Here is a 23,581-nt window from a genome sequence, read left to right as displayed (position 1 = left end):
GAAACATAAAGGGATTGAAAACACTGTCATGCACAGATAAGGATAGTGTGGACACAGGAGATCGAAGGGTCAGCTTTTGTTCACTGCAGTGCCGGTGGTACCGTCCATGTTCTGTGGTCTTTAAGCTGTTTGTCTGTATATATGCATATCTTTAGGAACGCACATCATGCTCTTTCTATATACAGAAGTTCCTTCTGAGGACTTGAATTGAAAAAGATAAAGGTTAACTTTGTTAAAATGTAAATAGAAAGTCAGATGGAGGAAATGGTAGGTATTGGGATTCTCTCGTAGCTAAGTTGGTAAAGAATCTGACTGCCATGCAGGAGACCCAGGTTTGATCTCCTGGGTCGGGAGATCCTGTGAGGAAGGAAATGGACACCCACTCCATCCAATATTCTTGCCTTGGAAATCCCATGGACAGAGGAGCCTGGCGGGCTACAGTGCATGGGGTCGCAAAGAGTCGGACACAGCTTAGCGACTAAACCACCACTAACCCCAAAGACTTTCTGTTGCAGCTAAACTGGGTGCCGAGAGTCTTTGCTGCCAGGAAAACCAGGAAGGAACTTGAGAAAAACGCCCTGTCCACGACACAGTCTTTCCCCGAATCGTCATATTTAAAGAAACATCTAGCCTTAGGGCTAGGGGATGAAGAGGGGAATTAGTGTTTGCGGGATGAAAAGAGTTGTAGTGATGGATGGTGGGGGATGTCTGTTGGAATACAGTGATTATACCTAATGCCGTTGCACTGTCAATCTAAAAGTGATTAAAATGCTAGATTTTTTGTTAGGTGTATTTTGAAGTGTTAGCTACTCAGATATTATGTGTATTTTACCACAGTTTTTAAAAAATAAGAAAAATAAAAGGGATGCAAAATATGGATACTTAGGCAAGGAACATTTTATATTGAGCACAATCTTTCCACAATAATTTTTTTCAGAGAAAAGTAGGGAGACTCTGTTCAGATTTGCTGTTTCTTGCATCAAATTGTGGTTAAAACTCAGTAAGACTTTTGTTTAAGATGTTTGGCACTCAACCAATTACATAGGGTATTATTTTTATCTTTGTAAGTGTTGGCAGTTTAATAAAGTAAAACTTCTACATCACTCTTTTAAGTATATCTGATCAAATCTAAATACCATAGAGATTTAACACCCACCTTGTTTACCTTGTTTGTTTACCTTCCTTTTTGCTTCTACTGCATAATTTGACCGTGAAGTACATAAGCTCTGTGCCTCCACTTCACCGTCTCTATAATGGGACAGTAATGGTTCCTGCCTCAGAGTGGCTGTGACCACTTAAGGAATCGGTTGTGTGCAAATACTAGCACCTGGCACCAGTGAGCACTTTCATTTTTCTATTGGGATTTTTATTGAAAATACCCCTCTTAATCATTTGGATAGAACTTCCTCCTTCCCCTTTTATGTTTACATTCCTGTGGATGAATATTAATTATTACCGAAATGAGAGAAGGCTCTGCACTAACTCTGATTCTAATTTTGTCAACTTAAATTTTAAGGGCTGAGAAACCTTTCTCAGCAGACAGTACTGGAAAAGAGCTTTGTTAGGTATGTCACTGTTCTCCAGACTCCTCTTAAGCTATTTGCCAGAGATCACATAGGGATGACCAGGAGTTATTTGGAGGTATCAGCTGGCAGCTTGACTAGGTCATCCTTCAAGTTTGCTGAATACAGACTTAGGAACCATTGGATATGCAGTGAGGCTTATGATGAAGTTCTTACTGGCTAGCCCCTCGCTCTCACACCCAGATACTGTTTGGGGTTGTGCCTTTACCTAGTGCTTTGGAGGTTGTCACTGGGCTAGTGCTGAGCGGCAAGGTGAGTAAAGGGAAGTGATCAGTAGAGAAAAGGGACTATGGACACCTGCCAGTTCTCAGGCAGATAGTACAAATGGAAGTTTGGAGACTTAGAAATTGATTTCCCTTTAGGTGCTCACACCAGGGTGGCCCCAGTACGCCTGCATGACCCCAGGGATGGCTGGCACTAGCTCTTCAGGTGCCGGTTCTGAAGCCTGAAGCTTTATTGTCCCTGCTGTCACTTCCTATTCCACTGCAGGGCATTCACCTGCCACCACCAGAGCCCCTTCCGTGCAGACAGTTTACACAAGACTTAACTCTTTATCAGGAGGTAAATCTTGCTTATTTGGACTTAGGACCTACCTCCCAGGTACTGTGTATTGAATTAAAATAGATAAATCATATAAATTGGTGCTTAACATACATTTTCAGAGTTTAAACCCCTCAGAAAAATATATGTTATATACTAAAAAAAAAATTACCAGCTGGTTTGCAGTGTGTTCTTATTTAGTATGCTATTGTCAATTATTGCAGAATCAAACATTCTGATCAGCCCAGCTAATGATTAGGTTTCCATTTGTAACTGGCATCATCCAGTGAAACTAGAGAAGCTGGCTAAGAAGTCCGTAGAGGCCTCCTTGGTTTGTGTCATCCTGACTCTCCCTAGAAGCCGACCACCAGGTTGTGCGTGTGACTGGTGACTGCTCCATCCTGACACCAGACCCTCTCTGTCCACCCCCTGTAGGTATATGGTGCAGTGGCCTGGAGCACGGATACTGCGTCGCCAGGAGCTGGATGCCTTCCTGGCTCAGGCGCTGTCCCCCAAACTCTATGAGCCTGATCAGCTGCAGGAGCTCAAGGTAATCTACAAACCTCATTCTTTGTTTTGGGAGGTCTTATTTTGGAGCCATGGCTCACCAAGCAGTCACTCAGTGCATTAAACTAGTAATACTAATGATGTGAACTTAAGAGCCTCAGGGCAAAAGGGTTATAGAAACAGTCAAGTCTACTTTTGTGTGATAAAGATTTTTCCCTTGTTTACCAGTGGGTATTTATTCTTGTTTTTCACATCAGGAAGTAAACTTGCCTTTTATTTCAGGTGGGGATCCCAAACCCTGGGAGGGCTTGGTCCTAAGAGTTTACTAACATCTGGCCAGGAGTCTTTTTCTTATTTCGTTCTATTATTCCTAAATAGAACATTCGTTTTCTCTAAAAAAAAAAAAAAAAAAAAAAATAGTCTTTGCCCTCCTGGTATTATAAATCCCTTTTAAAAAACCACTTGAAGAACAATATTATGTCATCATTCCTGTGCCCTTCTAGTCAGCATTTAACATCGTATTCCTTTTAATTTTCCCTTCTAGTATTCTTTTTTTTTTTCCTTTGATTGTTTTGACAGTATTAATTTTGTCCATTTTGTCACCTGGTTTTTTGGTGTGCTTATCTTTTCAGTGCACTTTTATTAGTCACTATGTCCACATGGCTGTACTTGCTTTCTAATTTCTACACTAAATTTTAGAAAGTTCAAGACTTCAGAGTTAGCTAAATTAGTGGATCTGCCTTTTCTTTTTAATGTACAGGGTTTTGGTTTTTTCTTTGCCATTGGTTTGATTTTTTTTTGTTGTGGTTTGTGTTTTTTGTTTGTTTTTTTACAAAATTTGATTTGTAATCAAGTAATCTCTTTTGACAAAATTGCCTTCACTTTTAGATCTTTTTACCATTCTTTATGAAGGCGTTCTTACCCTGCAGAAGAATTTTAGGCTCATTTGATGGGTTTTCAGTATTCTACTGTTGGGGCTCAATAAATCTGTGGTTGCCCCTAAATTATTGAGTTAAATTCAGTAATCCAGTGTTGGCCCTCAACCGTGTGGACCCCATGTCATTTGTGATCACCTTAGGCTTCTGATGACTTTGAAACAAGCTAAACTAAAGACAACCAAACTTAGGCGAGTCTACCTCAATTATATTCTTTACTTTGTAGTTTAGAGAGACATTTTTTTAATGGTTCTGAGTTTAAGTTTTCGTTGTAGAATATTTGGCCGGGTGTCCCCTGAGAGGCTGGCACTAAGTGCAGGCCCCTCGTCCTGTGTCCTAGAGTGGTGCCATCACCACCGTCTTCATCAGCAGACTGTGCTCAGGGGTGTGGTAAATACTTTGACTAGAGTGTGGTGCCATCCCTCTACCTCTACTTCCTGTTTCTCTTATTTAGATTATTACATCAGTATTGACATCCCAGTTCTGAAAATCAGACCGCCAGGTATCAGGTATGCCCACCAAGCCTTATTCACCATCAACTTGCTTTTACTCAAAGTTCATCTTCTCCCATATCCTTTTCATTTTTGGATCAACACATAGGATATAACTTTTGAAAGATAGTCACACTCTAAGCTTTCATTTTGGTTCTTTTGAGGTCTTAGTGCTTTCATGATTTTCTCCTGATTCTTCATCTAAAGCCAGGCATTTCTAGAGCTGTGTTTAGAAAGACCCATTTTATGTGCAGTTACTTCAAGCCCACCACTGTCCCTTTGGGTCTTGCTGGTCTGGAGGTCTGTGTTCCTTTCACCAAGGACAGCCTGCATCATTAGTGCTTCATTCACGAGCACCATAAATCCTAAGAGAGCTGGAAGGGAAAATAACAGCGTTCATTGGGGGGAGAAATAGTTGGGGTGTTTTGTTTTGTTTTTTAAGATCAGTGATCCTCTCAGTTATCAGATTGAGAACTAATCATTATTTAAATGAACAAAAATCCCTATGCAGAGACTGAGAGTCCCAAAATTCAGTGATAGAAAAGTAAATTTCAAAATGGCTTTTTCACTTAACCGTTAAAGTTGTTTTGATATTTCAAAAGCAGTGACAGTGCTTTTCTTTAAAACACCGTTTTCCTGCTTAGGATATAGTCAACTCTTGATTTTTGTTGTTGTTTTAGAGGCCATTATCCAGTTTGTGGATTGCCCAGATCCTGTTTTTCTTCTCCCATTTTTGCCCATCATGTGCTTTGAGAATAAAGAGGAGAACAGAAGGGAAAGACCTAATTTTGACAGTTTGCCCTCTTGATGGCTATTCTGATGGGAGGTTTGGGAAAAGATATTGAAACCATTGGTTTAAATGAATTTGCAAGAGTTTCATCTTGTCCATTCTCTGTCCTCCCGCCACAACCCTGAACAATTGATGAGTGTTCTGCGTGGCTCAGTGATTAACAGCCCTCACTTTTTCCCTGTTATTTTTTATTTTTTGGCACCTCTCGTAGGTTACCAGCACAAACATAAAGACTAAGGTAAAGTCAGCACTGATGCTGTATTTGAAGGAGGGTGGGTAAAGGATGAAGAGAAAGATCTTTGTACAGTTTTAATATTTATCCAGTTTCTTTCTCCCTTGCTCTTGACATCCCTATAATTGCCTTAAATTCTTTTAACAGTTTCACATGCCAAGTGCAGCATTAAAAGATGGAAAATGAAGAGCTTTAAAGACAGTATTAGGGACGTGCAGCATGTCTGTGATACCTGTAAGAATTGTTGTGCATATAGGTAAATATGCCAAATCAAAGTAAGAGTCTGTTGCCCAGTAATTAGAAGTTGGACAAAGTAAACCTCACTGGAATTTGGTTCTTCAACTAATTGGCTGGAGATACGTTCCATATTTGTGTTTCCTATAAGATTACAAAATCTTGTCACTATTTTTCTAGTTAAGGAACTTTGAATAATGGTGAATATTTTATCTTCTGTGGTATAAGAGAATGAGGTTAAAATGTGAATATTACAGCCATTTCTATGATCAAGAGTTCAGATTCTGGTGCTACCAGTTATCAATTTTGTGACCTTGAGCTCTCTGTGACTCAGTTTCTCCATCCATGAAATGGAGTTCTAACAGCAGTATCACACATACAGTTGTTGAGATGTTAATGAAATAATATATGAAAAAATACTTAGTGCGGTATCAGATACATATTTAGTAAGTGCCCCATAAATATTAGATAGTGTTATATGTACAATTAACATTTAGGGAATGAAGTATAAAGTACCATGTAAAATAACTAAAATTTTTTTGAATCAAGTGAAATCATAGAGTAATTGAGATTTTATTCACTTTATTTAGACAGTTTCTAAGAACTTTCCTTTATTAAATTAATAGTTGCTATTTCTAAAACTAATTGACTTGAAAATCATTTCTTAAACCCATAAAAACATAGTTCATTAAGTAATGATAAAGTCATTTAAAATAAATATATATGTGTGTGGATAAGGTAGACTTAGCCATTCCTCCCATCAGCTCACTGGGAAGTTACTTGTTTTAACTGAGGTGCCTCTGTGTTCTGGCTCTTATTTCTTAGCCTCAGCACTCAGATGGGCATCTGCCAAAGTGGGTTTGAGCCCTGTTAGTTAAGTGAGGCCTGAGGGTGGATATGGCCCGCGCCACCAGTCACTAAGAAATGACGGTAGCATCGAATTTCCCCGAAGGACGCTGCTGCCACTTTGTTTTCTTCAGAGCAGCATCAGCATCACCGTTGCCTTCCCCTCCGCCTTGACCAGGCCCTCCCTTCCCGGCCTAGAAGACTGTGGACTGGCAGCAAGAGAGTGGCTAGAGGCCTGGTTGCCATCATCCCTGCAGAGAGGCCAGGAGATGGGTGCTGCACGGGTAGCCCCCAAGCTCAGGCTGGCATCTCTGCTGTGACACTTTCCCACAGCGTCAGTGTTTAGGAAGGAGAAACTCTTTCTCTGCCTCGAGACTCAGAAGAAAGGGATTTCCACTTCCTTTCTGCAGTGCAGAGAGAGGCAGGATCAGTAGGGATCTAAGTAAGTTAGGTGACTTTTTTTATTTCCATTTTGTGCCCGCCCCGCTTTCTGCTCATAAATGTAAAAATTCATCTATCATCCCGAACCCACATGCCCTCAACTGAATATGCTTATTAGTTACTCTTTCCAGCACTACATTGGACAAGCAGAAGCCAGCAGGCGTGGGCTGGGAGGGACAGACTTCTTCAGGTTCAGGAAGTTCTTCACTGCATTGACTTCAAGTTTTGTTTTTTGTGTTGTTTTGGTTTTTTTTTAAGTTGAAAAATATGGTGTTAGCTGATAATGGGGAATGTTGACAACGACAGCACGAAACATCAGATCATCCTAAGTTCATTAGTGTTTGGCACCGGAGTCATCTTTTTTCTCTTTAATGAAAAGCTCGTTTACCTGCCACAGTTAGGCATTGCTTAGTTTGGTACACATAAAGACTGCATTCGCAAGATACCATAACCTTAGAAAATAAACATGCATGGTGGGAAGACAGACATCAGGACAGTTAAAACTCAGTCCTGGATAATCCACAAACTAGGTCCTTCACAGATAATCAAGAGTTGACTGTATTTGTCAGTGTTTCTTGTCCTGTGCATTAGATGCTAGAAGAAAGGGCTATGTGTACAAAGGAAGGCTCACAGCACCAATGACTTGAGGGAAAAGAACCCAGAAATGCAAGTCTCTAGACTCTGATAGTCTGCATGGTTCAGATACAGTGTTTTTGCTGTTGTGTTCTTTCATTTATAAGCTATCCATTTCTCCTAAAACATTTTGACAGTCTCATTAATAAGTTGCTATCTAAAACATTAACATATAAAATAGACATAAAATATAAGCTTTAGAATGAAATTATACCAAGTAATTTCTTTCCAAATAATTTTTTTAAGATAACTACTTTAAAAATGCAGAATCTTAATAGAATATTCCTTTTTACCACATTTCTGTTAATATATTACCAGTGTTTAGAATCTGCAGTATAAAATTTTATTTCATAAATGAATTGTGGGCTTCTTAACTGCTAAGGAGACCATTAATGATTTGTTACTTTGTCATGTGTCCACCTTAAACATAGTATTGATTTACACTTGTATAACTCTTTACAAATTTCAAATTGAAATATTTCAGTATGTTTATAAAACAGCCTCTTAAACTTAAATTTGTTAAATAACATAAAAAGTCTTTCTGTTCAGACAGGTCAGTGTTAAGTCACTGTAAGATAGTGATAGAGCTACTTAGGGGGCATTTGGTTGAGGGGTGTCCTTATGACCCATGGAGAGTTATAGTCAGACATTGCAAGAGTTGGATGCTGTAGTACTCTTACTCCATAGAAATAATTCTTTTCCATTTAAAGATTGAGAACCTCGACCCCCGAGGCATTCAGCTGTCAGCTCTCTTCATGAGTGGCGTGGACATGGCCCTGTTTGCAAACGACGCATGTGGCCAGCCAGTACCCTGGGAACACTGCTGTCCTTGGATGTATTTTGATGGGAAGCTCTTCCAGTCCAAACTCCTCAAAGCAAGCCGGGAAAAGACCCCACTCATCGACCTCTGTGATGGTCAGGTCAGTTGCAGGAAAGCAGGCTGGGTGGGGCAGGGAGGAGGGGGTGGCCCCTTCTAACCAGAACGAAATAATGTTCACTAGCTAATCTGTTGTCTTTCCTACTGAATTTGTAATGAGCCCATGCAACAAGAATTTAATTTAGATTGAGCCAGCCCAGTGTGTAACTAAATGTCAATTCAGTGCCCATATGAGCTGAGCCCAGAACATACACTTGGTTCTCATTATTCACAGTAATTGTACTGTATGAATTCACCTTGAACACTGAATTAGCAAATACTGAATTTTTGCACTTAGGGAAAATACAGGGTTAGGGTCCTGCAAGCCTTCTGTTGCATCGTCTTCATCAGTCAGTCAATAAGACAATAACCTTGTCTTATGTATATTTCTGTTTAAATACTTCTTAATGCATATACATCGTTAACTCACTCACATTGAACTTATGACTGGCAACGTTATAACTCAGCTTCAACAAAGCTCATTTAACTAACACACGCATTTTGTCTGTACGGCACATCACAGCCTGGCACTTGGGAACACTAGCCAATACTCAGCACTGTGCTATTCTAACAGCAAAATCATTCACAAAAACACAAAATTGTGGCACTAAGGAGATGGTGACTGGACACATGTTTACAGTATAAAGACTGAAGCATGAAGGAAGTGCTGTGCTTTCTTTAACCTTAGGTGGCAACTCCAGCTTTATTCCACTCAGTGAATGTCTTCAGATGACTGTGAAAATGCTAGGAGTACTGATTTTGAGTTTATAAATAAATTTTAGCAAGTGGCTGAGTTTACAGATGTGGAACTCATGAATAGTCAGGATTGACTGTACTTGTTACAGTTCTAATTTAAAAATAAAGTGAAGTAGGTCATCGGGTTATCTTGTCCCTTTGTATATAAAAGAAGTTCACATATGCTGCAAGCTTTTTGCTTTTTAACCTTAGACTACAAAACATGTATTCTTCCACATGCTGCTTAAGTTCAGCTCAGTTTAAAGACAAATTTACAGAGTAAGCAGATTTTCAGGTTCTCTGATTAAAGATTTGTTGCTGGTATAGCGACTTAGCACATACATATTTATGTATTTATCAACAAAAGACACTCAGTGTTTTTTTGCAGTATAATTTGACACACACAAGTTGTATTGCTCACATTTGTGCAGGCTACCTCACTGGTAGCCCCATGGACAGGTCAATTGGTCTATTGTCCTTTCTCTATTAGAGAGCTCCAGGCATCTCTTAAGAAGCATCTACTACTCTTTGCCTCAGTTCCTTTTCTGTAAAGTGAATGTTTGACCTAAAATTGAATTGGTTAGGAAAGTAAAATTTAAAGACGTGAACTCGGCATCGTCTACTCCCTGGTGCATGAGCGGAAGGAAGGCTGCGAGCATGACTTGTCTGGACTTAGTCATTGATTTTGAGAACCAAATTTGTTTTCAGTTAATACTAAGTGGTTCTCATCTAAAAATATGTTGAGAAGGTAGAAATTTAAATTCTTGTTTTATAAGATTATGAGATAAAGTATCTTTTTTTGTTGTTTTTGGCTTTTTTTTTTTTTTTTTTTGCTTTTGTGGTCATGTTTGCATTCTGTGGCCTTCCCTGGTAGCTCAGTGGTAAAGAATCTGCCTGACAATGCAGGAGATGTAGGAGATACAGGTTTGATCTCTGGGTCAGGAAGATCCTCTGGAGAAGGAAATGGCAAGCCACTCCAGTTACTCTTGCCTGGAAAATCCCACGCACAGAGGAGCCTGGTGGGCCATAGTCCATGGGGTCACAGAGTCAGACAGGACTTACCGACTATACTACAACAACAACAGTAACATTGCATTCACTGAGCAGATTGTGGCTGTGTTATTTATGGGTAAATAAGCACAGACAGAGGAGCCTGGCGGGCTACAGTCCATGAGGTCACAAAGAGTAGGACATGACTAAGTGGTTAACACACATGTAGGCGTAGCATAGTGGTCAGCATGTCTTATTTCTTCCTGTTCATTCCAATTCAATTGAATTGAATTTGTGAATGAAGTTTTCACATGCCAGTCCTTGACTTCCAGGCCGAGCAAGCTGCCAAGGTAGAAAAGATGCGACAAAGCATCCTGGAAGGGCTGAACTTCTCCCGGCAGAGCCACCCACTCCCCTTCCCACCGCCAGCGGCGCTGCCTTTCTACCCCACCTCTGTGTACCCACGGCACTTCGGGCCCGTCCCCCCGGCCCAGGGCCGAGGGCGGGGCTTTGCAGGTGAGTGTGTCCACCACTGTAGGTTCGGACTTGCTAGTGTGGGGAGACAGACACACATACATAACATGCAGGCCTTCTCAGTGACCTGTATCCTGCTGTGTTGAGACCTTGTAAATAATTCTCAGCCTTAGTTATGAAGTTTGCAGCAACAGCTCTTCACATTAGAAAGGAATAAACTTGATCCTGGAAGAGATTACGTATGGGAAAGGGAGTGGGAGCAGAAGCTATTGCAGAGATATGATTTTTAAATTGGTCAGTGTAGCCAAAAACTCTGCTGACATTTGTGGTTTAAGATTTTCTCATGTTGTGGGGTCAGCGGAGCTGTCCTCCACTAAGGCTGCCTCCCAAGCCTGTGGCAGAGCCCATAGCAATAGTGTTTGGTCTCCAGAGGCTCCTCAAAGAGCAGGCAAGGTGACTTTCCTGTGTTGCTTGTGAACAGAAGAGTCAGGAGGCTCTTCCCTGGCAGCTAATGGTGTAAGAACAACTGAAGGGCACGGGGGTCTCTCTGCCTGAAAGCCCACTGGTGGCTTTCCCTGAACCCAGTTCCTCATGGCTTCTCCCGTCTCTCTCCACCCGGGTCCCACAGGAGTCTGTGGCTTTGGAAGCCCCTATGGGGAAACTGTAGCGACAGGCGCTTACCGTGCCTTCCGAGTGGCGACAGCAACAGGACACTGTGGAGCCTTCTCAGGCAGTGACAGCAGCAGGACTAGCAAGTCACAGGGCGGTAATTATGCCACAACTCCTCCTAGAGCTTTTTTCCACCAGCAGCTTCCCGCTCCTTCTGGCTCTTCTTCCTCCTTGTCTGTCCTGACTCCAGCACCAAGTCCTTTCTGATAGGCCCCCACTCTGGTATTTGCTGCTGCTCATCTGCCAGCCTCTGCCTCCCCCCGGGTCTCTGCGGCAGCTTTGCTCTGACCCACCTCTGTCTTCCAGCGGGACCAGTGTGTCCACACACAGCCCTTCTGTGCACCTGCCTCCTAATCATTGCCTCCTGTGATAGACAGGTTGCCCATTCATTCCCAGGGACGTTTTTTTGCTTTCGTGTTCTCTAACAGCCCTCTCTAGGTAAAGAGGATCATGCTTGTATAGAAGAATCTAAGGGCATTGTACAGTTCTTGGCATAAAAGAGTTTTTCATAGTTTTTTTCAGAGAAATATTAGTGAAGAAAAGTCTAATAAAAGAGTCTGGTTTAAATTTCCATTGCTTCTCTTCTCATTCATATTAGGCTTGTGAGGGTGAGAAAAAGTCTGAACATTGAATTTTGAAATATTATCTCGTGATTTTGCTGTACTTTGAAGCCCATGACTTGTAACTTTGTCATAAATGCCACATTTTGGGACTGCAAATCTAAACCTGACTGTCAAGTCAGTGTTACAGGATTACTCAAATACAGTTTTGAAGAACTTTTAGGATAGGCAAGCCTTTCTTGATCAGAAATATTTTTCCAGTTGAGTTACTTGGGTTCTTACAGAAGCTACTAGAGACATCTTTTGTAATAGTAATACTCTTCTGGGTGAACGCTGCCCTCTCTCTGTAGCTGTGGAAGCCACTTTTCTTCTGCTGTACTTGCATGCCTGCTCCTGCCTCCCCTTAGTTCTCCTGGCTTTCCAGGGTGCTTTCCTCCTGTTACTGCGCATCACACAATGCACAGTAATGTGTGTTCTCTGCTTTACAATCAGCTTCAGCTTTTTGCAACCCTTGCCTGGAAACTCATGCTGGCCTGCAGTTGTGATAAAATACTGTTGGGGGGGTGGGGAGGAGTCCTGACTGTGAACATTGCTCTATCAGTGGTTTAGTCTGAAATGACAGTAGGAACGTGCTTCCTAACTTTTACCAAATTGTGTCTGGAATTCAGATCTCCACTGTCCAGTATGGTAGCCGCTGGCCACATGTGGCCTTCAAGCACTTGAACTGTGGCTCATCCAAACTGAGCTGTGTCCTAAGCGCGCACCTAATTTTACAGACTTAACATAGAAAGAATGCATAATGTCTCATTAGTAGTTTTTTATATTGATTACATGTTATTTTGGGTATATTGGGTTAAATAAAATATGTTATTAATATTTACTTTATGTGTTCTTACTTTTTTAATGTGGCTACTAGAAAATGTAAGACTTATTTGTAGGTTTTGTTGGACAGCGCTACCTAGCTGTTAATGATCATGGCTAACATCCGGATGATGGAGAATTTATTATAATCCTTTCCATCTCCCAAAAAAGAAGATGCTTGAGGTTCTGTTTTGTTTTGTTTTTATCAGAAATTTTGGTATCAATTAATTGTCTAAGCATTTTCTTAGGTAAGTTAGAAAACTTTGGAATATTCAGGCTACCAGTAATTAATAGAAGTTAGTGAATACAAGGAATATTTGTAACCCTGCCTAGGGAAATTATCATTTAATAACACAATGAGACTTAACAGGCTAGCTTTACTGATTAATTTCTGTAATGTTTTGTTAAGGTAGTAAAGTCTAAGTAATTACCCAAAGAGAAAAACATTTGAATTTGCAGATTTCTATCTTGATAATGTGGAAGGTGTGCCATGTATACCCAGTACTTTATTGGATCTGTTTCTTCCTAATAGCTGTACTCATTTTTCAGCCATAACTTAATTTCAGTTGTGATTTCTTCCAGTAGCCAACACAGTTGTCTTACTTTCAGATATATTTTTAATGACAACTTAAAATCATTAAAATCAAACTGTCTGCAAAGATAGTTCACATAATAAACAAGAAGTCTTTAGAAAGGAAGAGAAAGGGCTTCATATGAAGTAGAAACCACATTTGAAAAGAAATTGCTTGCTTGTTTCTCTTTGCTATTTCTGTGATTGTCAAGATTTTTTTCATCTACTTTTGTGCAGGAATCCAACCTATACCTTCTCAGGGAGGGAAGCTAGAAATAGCTGGCACCGTGGTTGGCCACTGGGCTGGGAGCAGACGGGGCCGAGGCGGCCGTGGGCCTTTCCCCCTGCAGGTAGTTTCTGTTGGAGGACCAGCAAGAGGGTGAGTTCTGAACCATGAAAATGTATTTGTGTAAATAAAACCAACCTCTTACCTGTTACTTTAATTATAAGCTTACTGGTAACATCTTTATATCATTAAATATATTTTTATTGGTTATGTAGGATTCCATTATATACAACAGTATGTAATTATGTAAACCATTGTTAAAGAATTATCCAGAAATTAAAGTCTGTGCTTCCTATAGCATAGACTAGACACCTTTAAATCCATTTGATATTATTTTAAATGTTATCTTTAAGAGATACAAGTCTGTTTGCTTTTGTTCTCTTTTATGTGTTTAGGCGTCCAAGAGGCGTTATTTCCACTCCAGTGATCCGAACATTTGGAAGAGGTGGAAGGTACTATGGCAGAGGCTATAAAAACCAGGGTGCGATTCAGGTAATAGCACCATGCAGTGCTAGTGCCAGCTCACTTCTGGGCGCCTGCTCTGCCCGGCCAGTGTTTCAGGGCCCCTGACCAGAGAGGGGGGCGCTGGAAGGCTTCTGACCCAATAGTGGCACCTGGTGGTTTTCAAATGTACCTTCCCTCAAACCCACCTTCCCGCAAACCCAGACCGTTTTAGCATCGTGTGGGGTAAAGTGTGTGAGCTCGTGTTCGCGTGCTGTACCTGGGAATTTAGCTGAGAATAATCCAGAAGCTGTTAATGCTATCTATATTATAAACCATCATTTAGGTGAATCACATTTAGGATTTAAAAAGAAGTTGTGACTTTGTAAGTGCTAGAACAGTGCATTTTTTTTTCCTCCTGCACCATCTTGACTAGTTCTTCCATGAAAGGATCAGCTCATGAGAAAATAAAGTCACAGACTGTCTGTCTTCATGAAAGAGCTAGAACTTTCTTCCGCTTTGGATACTCCATTTTAGGACCTGGATTCTGATGCATTTCCCCTTGAGAATGATGTTTTAAAAAGACCAGTCAACCTTAACACTGTATTACGTTGTCTCATTTATTGAATTATGGCTTTAATTAAAGTACACAATTTTTTTCTCATAGCATCCTTGTAAACATTAAGAGGAGTACACTTGTGTGACTCATTTATTAATTAATAATCCTTATTTGGAAATAGTTGGCCAAGAGAAAATAAAACTTCTGCCTTTGCCAGGTGATCTTAGCATCTTGATAGCTTCTGTATTTTGATGAAATACATCAAATAAGTCAAGTACAGAAACAGTCTCTTGCCTGAAAAGAGATCCAGGCAGCCCCTGTTTGCCGTGCAGCATCCAGCAAGGGGGAGGTCCTCAGCTCATTCCGGCTCCCCTGTTGTCCCGCCCTGACCGTCCTCAGCCTTCATCAAAATGCTCTTTTGAGCCAGAGGTACTCTCAGTCTCTTAGCGGGTAGATGAGAAGGAGGAGAACTTCTTTCTTACTTCTCCAGCCTGGAGCTTGTCCTATAAAATGCCTCTGGTTTTTCATTACAGTCATCCTTGGTGGGTACAAGGGCCTTTCCTGAGCTAGTAGTGGGAAATATGTATCCCTATAATGCTTAAGCACTTTCATTTTCATTATAAAACCTAGATACCAAAAAAACCACACACACCTAGATATAAAAAAAAGCTATATCAAAATGTAGTTAAATGAGATATAAGGCAAATAGCCATGGAGCCATCACCCATGTGATGAGTAGCATTTTCCCAGCTCTTTCCAAGAGCCTCACAGGCCCAGTCACAACACTAACCTCCTGCCTCCCTCTGCACAACATAACCACGACCTTGGAGTTTTACACTTATTTCTCCCTTGTCACTTTCTGGTTTTTTACCACTCGTATGTGCCTTCCTAGACGCTTGATGAATTGTATTCGTTTTCTTTAGTTTGCTATGTCTTCTAAGTCTCTCTGAATTCCCAGGTTTCCCTCCCTCCCTTTTTCCTTCATTTATCAACTGAAGCACAACTCAGGCTATGTCACCTTCAGAATCCTGGCTTTTGCTGAGTGCACACTCACGGTGCTGTTCCTTGTGTGACTCTGACCTTTCTTGCCCACTCGTAGCTGGATCTGGATGCTTCATTGTCCTTCGGTTTGTCCCTGTGGCAAGACTGCAGTGGAGTCGCGTGCTTTCCTGTCTGCTTATCGTTTTTTATGTGTTAGAACCTGTTGATCCATTTATGTACTGCAGATTGAAAAATGAAGAGACTCTCATTCCATCATTTGTTTTTCTTTATTGGGATATTTTTATAAAGAAATGCTTCCCTTCGCTTTCCATTTGGTGCCTCAGTGTTACAGCCCTTCAGGAAAGCTATAGATGAACACATGGTTCTGTAGCTCAACTCACCTGTCCTTGGCCACTGGGACCCTTTGCTGTGACCTCTAGTCTTCAGTAACTTCCTGTCTGGTATATCACCCAGCCCAGCAAACCAGTGACAGTCATTTCTCTTTGTTTCTTGGTTTCTTTAGTGAGAAACAGCATTTCAAGACCACAGTAAGAGCACTCCCTGATGGACATAAGTGGCCATAGTGTTAGTCACAGTTCCTAGTGTTCTGTGTACATAGACACACACAGTCCTATTTCTTTATATATATAAACACACACACAAACGATATGCTTTTTATTATATTTTTTAAAGGTAGGATTCTCTTGAATTCACACTGATGTTTTCAGTTTAAACTGAAGACTATAAGGCTTGTATTTAGTCTCATCTCTGTTAAATCTGTATGTTCTTTCTTCTAGACCAAGTCACCATTTCTGGGCTTTTCCTATGAACAGATCTAGAGGGAAGAGGTGTACCCATGCACACTCATGTATAATGCACATGCAAACATATATACATATAATCTGCTGTTCCTGCCCACCCCAATTAAATTGACTCTTCTAATGCAAATTCAGAATTTCAGGAATTTGACTTAACCTTTACTATTTATGTCAGTGTGTCCTTTCTTCCCTCCTGAGAATCTTGGTTCCTAAGAACCCAGAGAATGATTAAATTAGAACATCCCGTAGCTCCTCATTTATTTCATCCCACATTGCATACACAGTCTGTTCAGTTCAGTTCAGTTGCTCAGTCGTGTCACTCTTTGCTACATCATGAACCGCAGCACGCCAGGCCTCTCTGTCCATCACCAACTCCTGGAGTCCACCCAAACCCATGTCCATCGAGTCGGTGATGCCATCCAACCAACTCATCCTCCGTCATCCCCTTCTCCTCCTGCCCACAATTCTTTGGCTCCATCCCTTGATTCTTTCTGGAGTTATTTCTCCACTGATCTCCAGTAGCATATTGGGCGCCTACCGACCTGGGGAGTTCATCTTTCAGTATTCTATCTTTTTGCCTTTCATACTGTTCATGGGGTTCTCAAGGCAAGAATACTGAAGTGGTTTGCCATTCCCTTCTCCAGTGGACCACATTCTGTCAGACCTCTCCACCATGACCCATCCATTTTGGGTGGCCCCACGGGCATGGATTAGTTTCACTGAGTTCGACAAGGCTGTGGTCCATGTGATCAGATTGGCTAGTTGTCTGTGATTGTGGTTTCAGTCAGTCTGCCCTCTGATCCCCTCTCTCAGTGCCTACCGTCTTACTTGGGTTTCTCTTACCTTGAGGAATAGCTAATACTTCTATCACTAGCACAATCACAGGAGACAATTAAAGTGTTGGTATATGCTTTCCCCTTTTCCCCCACCATTCTCACATTTTAAAAAGAAGCTATGCTACTACTGTCTACATTGTCCAGGGTACATTATCCTTTCAGCTACATTTGTCCAGGGTCTGTAGATAACTATGTCCTGTGCCCCATAAGCCTTGAGGCTGCTGGTCCATTTTGTCCCTCTGAGGCTCTTTTCTTTAGTGAGTTCCTAGGGAGGACTTAGGATAACAGTAATTTGAAAGTAGTTTATTTTCCCAGTAATCAGAAATATTGGTTTACATCTTCTCAAGAGACTTTACACATGTTATATGATTTTCTTCTGTCATAAAGCTTTGCTTTATGACTAATAAAGACTAATAATAATTGAATTGTCTTTCCCTTTGAAGTCATTTGCTGTTTAGACCTAAATGCCTAAATTGTTTTCTCCCCCACCCCACCCCCGCCAAACCCCAGTTTTCATTTTTTTTCGCTGAAGTTTAGTGCTGGTCATTCTTGGGTCATTGCACTCAATATGCAATACTTTCTTTCCAGGCATAATTTCAATTTTTTTTTTTTTTCCCCAGAAAATTTTCTTGAATTACTTGTTTTTCATTTCAGTTCTTTTGCTTTGGTTTCTTTTCATCTCTGGTTCTCTGTCTTCATTGTTTGGCATACTCTCGATTCCTTTTTGTCTCAAGATGTGACTCATATACTAATGCAGTTCATCTGTTTAAAGTGTACAATTCAGTGTATTCTCGAGGTCATACAGCAATCACCACTAATTCCAGAACATTTATCACCCCAAAAGAACCCCAAAAGAAACTTTACTCATGAGCAGTCACACCCCAGCCTCATAGACTCTGATGATCTGCTTTCTGTCTGGACTTGCCCTCTGTACAAATGCACCTGCTGTGCCCCAGTCCAGGACTCCATTCTTCATTATTGTGAGTGATGCGCCACTGTCTAGATAATACTGCATTTTGTTTACTTGTTCATCAGTTGATGGACGTTTAGATTGTTTCCACTTTTTTGCTATTATGAATAATGCTGCTGCTGCTGCTGCCAAGTCGCTTCAGTCGTATGAACACATATATACAGAACACATATATTTTGTGTCCTCCCCCAAAGTTTTAATGAGATATAATTGACACAATATTATATCAGTTTCATTTATACAACATAATGATTTGATACTTGTATTTACAAAATGATCACCAAAGTCTAGTTAACATCCATCACTGCACATAATTACAGATTTCGTTTCTTGTGATGGGAATGTATCCTTGAAGATATTCTCAGCAACTTTTAAATATATAATAGAGCACTGTTAATTGTAGTCTTTACGTGCAAGTTTTTGTATGGACACATTTTCAGTTCTCGAGTATATATGTAAAAGTGAATTTCTTAGTCATATGGTAACTCTGTGTTTAAGCATTTGAGGCGCCACAAAATTTTCAAAGTGAGTGCATTTTCCATTCCTGTTACCAGTGTATGAAGATCCCAATACTATATACATCCATGGCAACACTTGCTACTCTCTGTTACTGAGTTTAGCCGTCCTCGTGGGTGTAAAATGGGATCTCATTGTGAGTTTGATCTGCATTTCCCTTTCTTTGTCTCTGATTTTAAAAATTTTCTTCTTTAACCTTCAGGTATTATATGATGTTTACTTAGTGGTGTTTCTTTTAGTTTAGTGTTCCTTTCTGGAATTATTTTTTATTTTTAATTCTTCCCTAAGGTTTTCACCTCACTTGATGGCTTTTCCTGGGTTAATATGTGTTCCTGTTCATCCTGTCCTGTCATAGCCTGTTTTAAAATCAGAGGAAGAAGTCTTAATCATTTACTGGCGTGCCATTCTGACGTATTTCATTGTCCTTGGGGATGCTGTTCCATCTTTTATTGGTATAATGTGTGAATTCACTGTGGTACTTCCTGTTGCTCATTTTTAAGTGAAAGTAGTACTCTTGCCCCTTGAGAAGGACAGATGATAACTGGCACCTTGTTTCCTGAGTCGCTGGCCTTCCTGTCTCTGTTCTTGCCATCCTGATGGGGCAGTTCTGAGAGGCTGTGTCAGTGGGACAAGAGGCAGGGCTGCCCCCTGCTCGTGGTGCTTATAGTGGTGGGCGACTCCTTGCGGTGTTCTGGGCTTATGGAAAGAATTTGCTGTAGAGAGAGGGAGTGTCTGTTTCCAAACAGCTACAGGCTGTCGTTCCTTCTTAGTCTTCCTGCATCCTTCATAACTATATGGCGGCTCCCTAATAAGCAGGCCCCTCGAAGCATTTCCTGTAGCAGGCATCTGTGAGGGAACTGCTTCATCACCACTGGCGTACTGCAACACATACGTATTTAGTCTGGGAAGTGGACTTTTTCCTTAAGAGAGTGAGGGCTTTGAGATTTGAAAGCATGTACTTGAAATCGTCAGTATTATTTTTCTTCCCTTTTGGCCCTCCTGTATTTTTATATTAATTACTTTCCTCAAGGTTCCTAGAGAATGACAGAAGTATTGACTTCTAGAAAAGTTTACATGAGTATTTCTGAACTGCAGGATTCAAAACTAAAATGAGAAGACACTGTGTGAAAATGGCCCCAGCTGGGAAACATGATAACCCTGGTGTACAAGACGGTGTCTCTAGAAGCAAGGGTGATAGGTACCGCCAGTTCTATTCTGTATATAGACTGCAGAGTGGAGAGAGTATATAATAGAATGAAGAGCAGATACAGAGTATGTAATATAGAATGTATATGTATTACAGAGTGTATATGGACTATGAAGTTGACCCTTGGACAACATGCAGTCAAAAATCCGCAAAGAACTTTATAGTCAGCCTTTCTTCCATGTCCACAGTTCCGCATTTGCAGATTCATTTAGGGCTATAGTACGTATCAACTGAAAAAAAATCCATATAATGGTGGACTTGGGCAGTTCAAATCCATGTTGATCAAGGGTCAACTGTATAGAGAATATATGGAGTATATAATAGAGTGCATAGAGTATATTATAGTGTATAACATGCATAGGGTAGAGAGTACGGACAATGAGGGACACAGCCACACGTTCACTGCATTCTATTCTTGAATCTGCAGTGAGTTACCAGGCCTCAGTTGGTGTCTCCTCCCTCCCGCTGTTTATCAAACACTGCCTTATTGCTTGCTGTCTTTCATTTTTAATAGGGCAAGCCTCCCTATGCTGCTTCAGCAGAAGAAGTGGCCAAAGAACTGAAGTCGAGATCCGGGGAATCTAAATCCTCCGCTATGTCTTCAGACGGGTCCCTGGCTGAAAACGGAGCGGTGGCTGAGGAGAAGCCGGCTCCCCAGATGAACGGGAGCGCGGGCGACACCAGGGCCCCCAGCCACTCGGAAAGTGCCTTGAACAATGACTCTAAGACGTGCAATACAAATCCTCACTTAAATGCACTAAGTACAGACAGTGGTTGCCGTAGAGCTGAGGCTCTGGAGGCAGCTGTCTTAAAGAAAGAAGAGTAAACTTATTTTTTATAGAGGGTGAAGGATGCTGGAAGGGTAAGGATTTAGGAATATCTGGAGAGAAAGAGAGCCTACAGTTATGTACATTTTTTCCTTTCCGTAAGAGAAAAATGAGGACTTTGGAAATTCGGATCCCTCTTTGATATCAGAGATTTAAACAACACATTTTTAGTTTTAACCAGTTGTAGTCAAAATGCTACAATAAAACAAAAAGAGAGAAAGAAAATGAAGAGCATTTGACTCCCACACTTAAAATGAAGTACACACAAAGTTTAAACTGGTTAATGACAAAAGCCTATAGTTGTGTTTCTTGGAACTATAAAGAAAACAAATTTTGGCAGTCTTTAAGTATATATAGCTTAAAATATCATTTTTAGCATTTGGCACCATATGTATGCCATTATCTTTGATTTTGCATTACTGTTCACAAGAAAGCTTTGTCTAAGGCTTTGATTTTATGATTATGAAAGAAATAAGGCACAACCACAGTTTTTCTTTCTTACTTAAAATTCATCACTGTTGATGTGGTTCTTTTGTGTTAAGAAAAAAAGTGCAACTATCAAAACAAAAAATTATAGAGTAATATTGCCGTTCTGCTGATTTTAAATATACAGTACATCATACATACTTTACAAGCAAGTTAAATGGAGATAAAGTTGAAATCATAGAAGATGCAAATGACCTTTCAAAATCAACACAATGTGTTCTGAAACTTTTCGTGACTTAATACCATGCATCTGTGATCAATGAACTATGTGGTTTTGAATCGGATGTAGACCATTAGTGCTACTTACTTGAGCTAAACTTCTGCATGGTTCATAATTTTTAAAGTGTGTAGTTAATATTATGCATGTTATTGTCCTTTCTTCCATTCTTACCAGTATGTGCCCATTTGCAAAACAAAAATGCTAATAATCAGTAATAGTCCTATAAAAGATGTTAACTCTGTTTAGTCATTGACTGATCTTGCTCTAACCTTAAAATTTTGTGATTATTGACCTCTGTTGCATTTATTCTAAAACCCCCCAAATTATCTAGCTGTTTCAAATATCAACATTACCCTGGTGTATTCACTGCTGTATGCATTATTGTTCTTTGTTGCTGTTTTATGCCTTCATATTAGCAAAATATGAAATTCTGTGAAAAACAAAAAAAATCCCTTTGATCTTTAAAAGAAAAAACACAAAAAAAAACAACCCCCCCTTCTGTAGCAGGAAACAAATTGCTTGTTCTTGAGAACTTTCCCATCAAGAATTTAGTAGAAGCAGGTATACTTATATCATTTTGATGTTTTTGTTAATGTTTCCAAACAATGTACTTTGAAATCAGAATCACTTCTTATTCGTTTTCATATAATTCTCCTGATGCTCTTCATCACACATTAGTGATCAGAAATGAGATGTAATTCCCCAATCCCTGCCCGCAAGACCTGAGTAGGATCTTACTGTAAGTTGAAGGGAGTTTTGCCCTAACTCATGGATTGTGCAAGAATGAACTGCTGTTGGGTTTGACTGATTGTAGATGGGTTGTGGTGTGGTGTATCTGAAGGCTATTGAATGCAACTTACAATTGCTTAATAAAAATCTTTATTCTTTTAGTATAAAGATGGTGTGGCTTTAAATTCTTTGTAAGAACATCCATTTTACTGAGGTTTAATGCCAATTGAAACAGCTACTAAAGAGCTTAGTCAATTAACCAAAATTTAGAAGTATTTTGCCCATTCCATGTCTTGCTCTAAAGGAACATGTGTTGTCAAAGTGCAAGTTATGTTGATGCTGATGCCTGAATTTCATAATTACAAAAAAGACATTCTTTGATAGAGCAGGCTTAGAAATAGAAATTTAAATGTTTTTTTTTAAAAAGCCCAAGGAAGAAATACATTTGATCTTGATTAAACCACTTTTTAAAAAGCCAAATCCATACTGTATTTGTTTAGTTTTTACTTAATGCACGTTTTTTGTTCTACCACATTACATTTAGCTGCCATGTCTCCTTAGGCTCTTCATTGTGACAGGGTTTCAGACTTTGTTTTTGGTGACCTTGTGACAGCCTTGAGGAGTAGCAAGATATTTTGTCAAATGTACCTTTACTGTTATTTGTCTGATTTTTTTTTTTTCATGAATGGACTGGGGTTAGACTATGTAAAATTAGCATTCCTTATCACCATTGATGGTGACCTTAATCAACTGACTGAGTTAGTGTTGTCAGGTCTCCTCACTGTAAAGTTGACCAGCCCCATTAACCCGCTTGCCAATGCAGGAGACTTAAGAAATGCCAGTTCGATCCCTGGGTGGGGAAGATCTCCTGGAGGAAGGAGGGCATGGCAACCCATTCCAGTATTCTTGCCTGGAGAGTCCCATGGACAGAGGATCCCGGCGGGCTACAGTCCATGGGGTCACAAAGAGTCAGACGCGACTGAGCAGGCAGGCACTCCTTTCTGTACTGTACTCTTTGAAAGAGCCACCGTGTTTCAGCCCTCAGAGTGGGAAGTCATGCTTGAGTTATCTAGTAAATCATTTGGAATTGTGAGTGGCAAATTTGTCCCTTCTTTTATTTCTCCATATGTTTTTACACCATCGAGTTCTGAGTGCTTAGCACCGAATGGCAGGCATTTAATACATATTATTGGTCCTTGTGAACATCCATTGCAAACCTCTCAGGTTATAATAATATCTTAAATGATGACACTAAAACAGGACATGCTTTTTTAGAAGCACTACTCTAGGTTTTTGGGTGTTTTTTTTTCTTCCCAGATTCTTTAATGTTCACAACAGTGCTATCAGTATGACATTATCACCACCAAAGATGATTTTTAACTTATTGGAGGCCACACTGCTAGTGAACGCTGGAAAGGGATCTGAGTCCGTGCCCGTCCGAGCCTATGTTCGGAGCCTTGCAGACACCCCGGTGGTCTGAGTCCCCTCTTCCCGGCTCCTCCGGAATCTTTTCTTCGGGCCTGGCGGGGAGGTGGGGCTGCGTCCCCGTCTCCACCGGGTGGGCACGAGGGGAGGAGCCGCAAGGGAGAGTAGGAGCAGTGGGGAGGAGGAGCGATGTTAGAAGACTCGGTATCAAAAATACAGGGACTGCAGGCGCGCGCTCTGGACCTACCGCGCGGAACCCCGGGGCGGAGAGG

At 40.6% G+C, this 23,581-nt stretch overlaps 1 protein-coding gene across 1 annotated transcript in view; it reads left to right on the top strand.

The window, feature by feature from the left end:
• Positions 1 to 22,052, top strand: part of LOC104985737 (constitutive coactivator of PPAR-gamma-like protein 1) — a 116,559-nt gene extending 94,507 nt beyond the window's left edge. The window contains exons 13-19 of the mRNA XM_010836060.1: positions 2,559 to 2,673; positions 7,943 to 8,152; positions 10,206 to 10,389; positions 10,976 to 11,113; positions 13,246 to 13,387; positions 13,690 to 13,786; positions 20,137 to 22,052. Coding sequence (XP_010834362.1) covers positions 2,559 to 2,673; positions 7,943 to 8,152; positions 10,206 to 10,389; positions 10,976 to 11,113; positions 13,246 to 13,387; positions 13,690 to 13,786; positions 20,137 to 20,448 — 1,198 coding nt within the window. The 3' untranslated portion in view covers positions 20,449 to 22,052. The remainder of the gene's footprint in view (positions 1 to 2,558; positions 2,674 to 7,942; positions 8,153 to 10,205; positions 10,390 to 10,975; positions 11,114 to 13,245; positions 13,388 to 13,689; positions 13,787 to 20,136) is intronic.
• The last annotated feature ends 1,529 nt before the right edge of the window (positions 22,053 to 23,581 follow it).

This window comes from Bison bison, unplaced genomic scaffold (assembly GCF_000754665.1).
Source record: "Bison bison bison isolate TAMUID 2011002044 unplaced genomic scaffold, Bison_UMD1.0 scf7180017864057, whole genome shotgun sequence".
In the NCBI taxonomy this organism is placed as follows: domain Eukaryota; kingdom Metazoa; phylum Chordata; class Mammalia; order Artiodactyla; family Bovidae; genus Bison; species Bison bison.
This window is presented reverse-complemented; position numbering and strand designations above follow the sequence as displayed.